Source organism: Salvia splendens, chromosome 2 (genome assembly GCF_004379255.2).
Source record: "Salvia splendens isolate huo1 chromosome 2, SspV2, whole genome shotgun sequence".
Classification (NCBI taxonomy): Eukaryota; Viridiplantae; Streptophyta; class Magnoliopsida; order Lamiales; family Lamiaceae; genus Salvia; species Salvia splendens.
Genome location: NC_056033.1, coordinates 18,965,247 through 18,971,942, shown reverse-complemented (window position 1 = coordinate 18,971,942; position 6,696 = coordinate 18,965,247). Strand labels below are relative to the sequence as shown.

Sequence of the window (6,696 nt, the reverse complement as noted above, 5' to 3'; positions counted from 1 at the left end):
CGAATTAGCATCCACGATTACAGGATAAGCCATTGGTAGCGGTCCATTGATTTTGATATTTGCAACTTAGTCGAGCCATGATGAATAGTGTTGATTAAGCTCAAATTTTATTCGTTTATCAAAACCGAGTCGACTTTTATTTAACTATTCAATATTTATTTTTCAAAGGTTGAAGAGCTTATTCGATCTAATCAAGCCTAGGCGAGCATTTTAAATTTGTAGTTAAATATAATCTTTAAAATATATTCCCTCCGTCCTATTAGAAATGAAACATTTGCTTTTCGTCATATAATTTAATGTAGTGTTGTTTTGTAAGTTAATAGGAGAGAATAAAGTAAGAGAGATGAAAAAAGTATAGATGATGTTATTTCCATTTTAGGAATGTTTTATTTTTAATTGAACAATCCAAATAAAAAAAATATTTCATTTTTAATGAGACAGAAGAGTAAGATTTTACTTAAAATTTAAATTCTTACTAAGGGAAACTATATAAGCATAATTTTTTCATGAGCTTATTTAGTTAACAAGATTTACAAATGGAATTGAATGATATTCTTATCGAGTTGAGATAAAACTAGAAACTTGGGTAGCTTGACTCGTTTACAACTACGATATATTCCCACGTCCCATAAATGTTGTCACGTTTTGATCAGGCACAAATTTTAAAAAATATAATGGAAAATGAGTTGAAAAGGTTAGTGAAATGATGACCGTATTTTTATATATTAATTTTATAATAAAATGTGAGTGTCAATGAATATAATAAAATATGAATTCCACGTAGTAAAAAGTGAAATATGAAAATTTTTGTGAGATGGACGGAAATGGAAAAATGTAACAAACTTTCTGAGATGGAGGAGGGAGCAATTTTGATAAAGTATACAACAATATTCCCTCCATTACTAAATTATATTTGCCAAAATTTAAAAACAACATATGGCTAATAACAGGCTTAATTACATGGTTTTCTTTAAGGTGAAAATTTAAAATCGAGTGGTTTTAGTTTTCCCAATTTTTTTTATACATAGTCCTATTAATTAGTTCATGCTGAAGTCATTAATACAAGAAGTGCACCAGGGACATTATATATTAATTATGAACAATAATTAGAGACATCATATTTAAGTCATCTTTTGGGTCTAAAGAGTACTATTTGATTATCACAATTTAATTTGTACTATATCATGTTCACCCTGATGAGAGATTTCGGAAAAAGGGTCTCAATTTGCAAGCCTTTTGAAATTTAGGATTAAATTCGTTGACCTTTCGGAATATGAGATTGTGAGAGATTCAGAAGAAGGTCTCACTTTGCAAGTCTTTTGATTAAATTCATTGACCTTTCGGAATATGGGATTGTGGCAGTGAATTTTTAATTTGGAATAAGGGATATTCAAATTTTTATCTATTTTCTCTTCTTTATTTTTATTTATCTCATAATATTAATGAATTGACCAAATTACCCTTAATATTTTCACAACAATTTTGATTTGTTTACTCCAATCCTATTTTCACCCAATTTTTGATACAAAAATTAATTTGAAAAAGAAATATTAAGAAAAAGAAAGAAAAATTAGATAAAAATTTGAAAAACCCTTATTTCGAAAAACTCTCATACCACGATCTCATATTTCAAAAGATCAATGAATTAAATCCCCAATTCTGAAAGGCTTGCGAATTGCATTTGACCATTTTTCCGAAATCTCTCCATTTAATTTGGTCGATCATTGGTCAATTACAAGTCTAATTGAGATTATCATCGACCAAATTAAATGTTATTATCGACGCAATGACAGTATTGGAGGCTTTACTTTGTGAAACTATTTCAAACTAAGACTTAATTAAAGTCAAGATTAATGATGAGATTTTCGACAAAGTCCCTGATTAATCGAGTTTTTTAAAGTGCTGCATAAGAAAATAACCCTTATGATCAACATCAACTAACCACAACAATTATTGCACTTAATAAATTTAGTTTTACTTTGGTAGTTAAAAACAAAATTTTCCAACCATCTGAAAATTAGGCAACCATACTAGCAGCCATTTAAAACTTATACAAATAAATGTTAGTTGATCTTAACTAATTGTATTAATAATGAGATTAGCGATACATAGATCGTGAATCCGTGATTGATTAATTCACAAACTTCAACCCCAACCATTAAGTCGGCCCCTACGGCGGCGGCTGCCACCACTATGTATCTACTCAACTGAATTTCATTGCTTAACGTCAAAAAATGATGAAGTGCAAAATGGATCATTATATATAACGCAACACCCATGGGGAACATATAGTATATATATTTAACTTTAGTAACAAGGATTTTGATCTATGCAAAGCTAGATTTAAATACAGAAACGCAGAACAAAAATTATACGTAGGACATTTTTAGGTTATTGTTAATTTATATTTAGGTCATTCTAACAAATGATGACCTAAACTGATCTTAACATGACATCAAACACGAATTTTATAATATGACCTAAAACCGCTTAATAATGACCCTCTGTGTTTTTAGTTAATTATTGACCATTAAATCACTTAATCTTAGTGCCAAGATTTGAGCTGTATTTCTAGATTTAGATGCATTCTTATTTAAATCATCTCCCTATCATGGGTTTTGAATATCTATAAACGGAATATTATGTTAACATATATAATTGTTATTTTATGTATTAAAATGTATTTCATTGAATTTGAAAATATTATTGTACATTTGTACATTTGTTATATGCAGGCATCCATACAAAAGTAATGTAATAAAAAGGGATATTAGTCTCTAAAATTAAGAAATTTGATCCAATTCTAGTATTTCCCATGAACTTTAAAAGTGATTGAAAATATCACAAACTTTACATTTTGCGTCTTATTTTTCACAGTGGGTACATGATTTTTTTTATCATACCTGACACAATTAAATCAACATGACTTTCTACGTAGCTTTTTATCCTACTTATCACGAATATTAAAAAGTTGTCTAAAATATCACAAACGTTTCACGATTGGCCATGTAGAGTAAGTTTTTGCTGAAAATATCCTATTTAGGCCCGGTAGGGAAATAAAACACATAATGTAAAGTTTGTGATATTTTAGGTAGGATTGACAATTTCGACATGACATAAAAACCCAACATGAACATGCATGAAATTAATGGATTCTGGTTGAGTTGGATCGACCATTAACAAATAATAATATTATTTTTAATATTTTTAAAAATACTATACTTTAATTTTACTATTTTGATTTCAATTTAATTTTACTATTTAGATTTCAATCTGAGAAAGTTTTAAGCGTGTTATATCTTGTTTTAGTTGTGTAACATTAGGTTTAGGTCGTCATCTTGTCGTGTCAACTCGAATTGTATCATAGTTAACAATGTAGCTTACAGTTTTTGATATGACATAAAAACTCGACACGAACACACACAAAATTAATGAGATTGAGTCATGCCTTATTGGACTCGGTTCCTTGTCAAATCGACCCAATAAGATTCGAAGATTTTGGGATTGGTTTGAGTTAGGCCTTCTTATTAGATTGAGTTGATATCGGATTGACCTAATAATAACCCAATCTACACGATTTATCAGCCCTAACTGTAAATTACTAATGAAGTTTGTGGAAAATACAAAAATTTAGCTAGAATTTAGCTAAAATTTATGGTTTTAAAAACCAATATCCCTAATAAAAAAACAAGATAGTTATAGTTTGGTTTGGAAATTAATGATGATTATTTATTAATCAGAACCTATGGATTAAGTTTGTTTGAAATTAAGAAGTGAAAAGGGGTTTAATTTGGTCCCGAGGCGAAGAATATATACAAGTATATATAGCAATAATGGAGCCTAAAGAAGATGAATGGCCCACCATTGAATCGGAGGTAATGGCAACATGTGCAAGCATATGGTGGTTGGCCCTTATCCTACCCCACATTCCTCCTCTTTCACCTCCCTAAATTATATACTCCAAATTTAAATAAAATAAAATAAAATAAAATAAAATAAAATAAAATAAAATAAAATAAAATTGAAGATTGATTCTCACGTCTCCTACTCACCTCCCATTTTCAATCCTCTCTTTTTTAATATTCTCCTTTTCCTTATTCGCTTTCTCTCTCTCTTACAACTCCAACTGCAACAAATAGATCTTGTGTCAGAAGGCTGGGACTGGGACTGAAACTCCTATTTTGTCGTTCCAACAAGAAGGTCCCTTTTGTGTCAGAACCAAATCTTTATCTGCAAGAAATTATCACAAAAAAACCCTAAATATTATTCCTCAATCCAATCCAATCCAATCCAATCTCCATGACCATGAATATTCAGCCCCCTAATTCTAGCAGCATCAAGAGTAGGTTTGCAGTGAAGTTTGTTCAAGCAATGAAGAGGCTGAGCAAGAGAAGAGGCATGGGAGATAGGTACAAAAGATACCGGGCGACGAGAGCAGCGGCGCGCGTGTCCTTGGCAGCTGCAGTGGGGCCGGAGAGGGCGTGGAGCCGGGCCGTGCTGAGGAGGATCAAGAAGAGGCGTGGATTGATTGGGAGGACGACGACAAACCCTAGACGAAACCTACGAGGATTGGTGCCCGGTGGAAAAGGAATGGACTATTGCAGTTTGTTGAGTGAAACTGCTCATTACATAACATGCCTTCAAGCACAGGTACAAGTTATGCAAGATATGCTACACCTCTCTTCCCCTTGAAGTTTGAACAAAACCAAATCAAACCAACCATCTCTCTCTCTCTCTTTCTTGATGAATCAAAAAGATAGAGATGGTCTACCAAATGAAGGAGTTTTTTACTCATGTACAGATAGAGAAGGTTATTATATCTAGTTTCAATTTCTCTAATTCATAGTTTTCTACATAGTCTGTAAAACCTTAATTTCCTTTATTATGCATGTGTACTTACTATCTAATTTTCCAGTGCCGATTGCAATATTTTTTTGAACTGCGAATTAAACTCCCCAACGCCTTTTAACAAATGTTGTAAATTAATTCTATGTATGTTCCTTGTCAATTGAGTCATTTTTCTATTTGAAAAGTTCCAAGATAATTGAGTTATTTTTATTTTTAGTAAAAAGTAACACTTTCTCTTACTTTATTCATTATTCACTTGCCACACTTTATTAATCGCCATTGCGAAAAGAAGCGCCTCTATGAATAAGGAACGGAGGGAGTATTAAGGTAACATTTTGAATCAGTTTTCTAGCTTTGTTCTTAAAAAATATTAAAAGTTTTAAGAAGACAATTTTCTTAATTTTACCAGGGAAAACTTTATGTCTAGTATTGTTCTTGAGAATTTTGAAGGAAGGAATGAGTTATTGAATTCCCTATTCAGATATTTCCGGGGAAAAAGTATTAATGTCAAAAATATTCTTGAGATTTTCCTATGGGATTGTTTTTAGGTATGACTTAATATACTAATGCTGGTATGTGCTTTTTTTTATTGTTATGTTTTTTTTTAAAATTTGGGGAAGGGAACCTCAGTGGGAATTAAACCAAATTTCTTTAATTTAGTTTACCTAGAAAAGAGAAATATTCATTGTTTCATTTTACCCTTTAATAGTCAAAATTGAATTAACCTTGCACTAGAAGATATAGTAAAAAAAAAAAACTCACTGGATCTGATACTCTATTTAATTTTTAGCACTCGTTTTAGAAAAATGATAATAAATAACTAAAATATAAAAATAGTAAAGTAAGAGAGAAAATAATATTGATAAGTCTTATCAACAATATTCTCTCTCTTTCTCTACTATTTTGTCACTTTAACTATTTATTATATTTTTTCAAAACGAGTGCAGCAAATGAAATGACAACTACCGCGGAACGGATGGAATATTAGATATTCCATATTACCATTAATTTTTTATAACTCATCCGCCTGACTCTAATTTACACATTTTTCTGTATTGGATGCCCCACTTTAATTGGGAACATTATTATCATTTACTTTATTCTCTTTTTACCGAAGTCACAAAACAATATTGCATAAAATCCCGTGTCGAAAATAAAATGCCAACTGAGAGTTGGATGAAGGATTGTACTCCTTTCCTTTCGTTCCTATGTAGCTGAGTCATAAGGGTGTGCATTCGGGTTTCGGTTCGGTTTTTTACCAAAACCGAACCAAAACCGAAAAACCAAATTTAGTTCAAAACCCAAACCGAACCGAACCCGAAAAACCGAAAAACCGAAACCGAAAACTGAAAACCGAACTTAAAAAAACCGAAAAAACCCGAAAAAAAACCGAAAAACCTGAAAAAAAAACTGAAAAACCTGAAAAAAATAAGTAAAATATAAATATATATTTATATATGTGTATTTTATTTTATTTTATATATACTAATAGAATATTTATATATAATATAAAATTAATAATACATATAATCTATATTATATAGTAGAATATATTAAAAGAATATATATTATATATGATATAATATATTAAATTAATAGAATATATATATAATTCGGTTTTTCGGTTTTTTCTTTGCCCGAACCGAACCGAAAAACCGAAATTTTTTTATTTTTAAAACCGAACCGAACCGAAAAACCAAAAAAACCGAACCGAATTTCAAAATTTTGATTTGGTTCGGTTCGGATATTCGGTTTCTGGTTTTTTTGCTCACCCCTACCGAGTCATATTCTTTTTTGGATTTGTCTCATTTTAACAAAGTCATTTTTTTCTTTACTCTCTTACTTTGC

General features: G+C 30.5%; 1 protein-coding gene across 1 annotated transcript; it reads left to right on the top strand.

Moving 5' to 3' along the window:
- The first annotated feature begins 4,305 nt into the window (after window positions 1-4,305).
- On the top strand, window positions 4,306-4,692 carry LOC121775431 (transcription factor IBH1-like). Its single transcript, XM_042172515.1, has one exon. The coding sequence runs from the start codon at window positions 4,306-4,308 to the stop codon at window positions 4,690-4,692; it is 387 nt and encodes a 128-aa protein (XP_042028449.1).
- The last annotated feature ends 2,004 nt before the right edge of the window (window positions 4,693-6,696 follow it).

Excerpts from the sequence above, each read along its gene's own strand:
- LOC121775431 (XM_042172515.1), top strand. The coding sequence starts at position 4,306 with ATGAATATTCAGCCCCCTAATTCTAGCAGCATCAAGAGTAGGTTTGCA.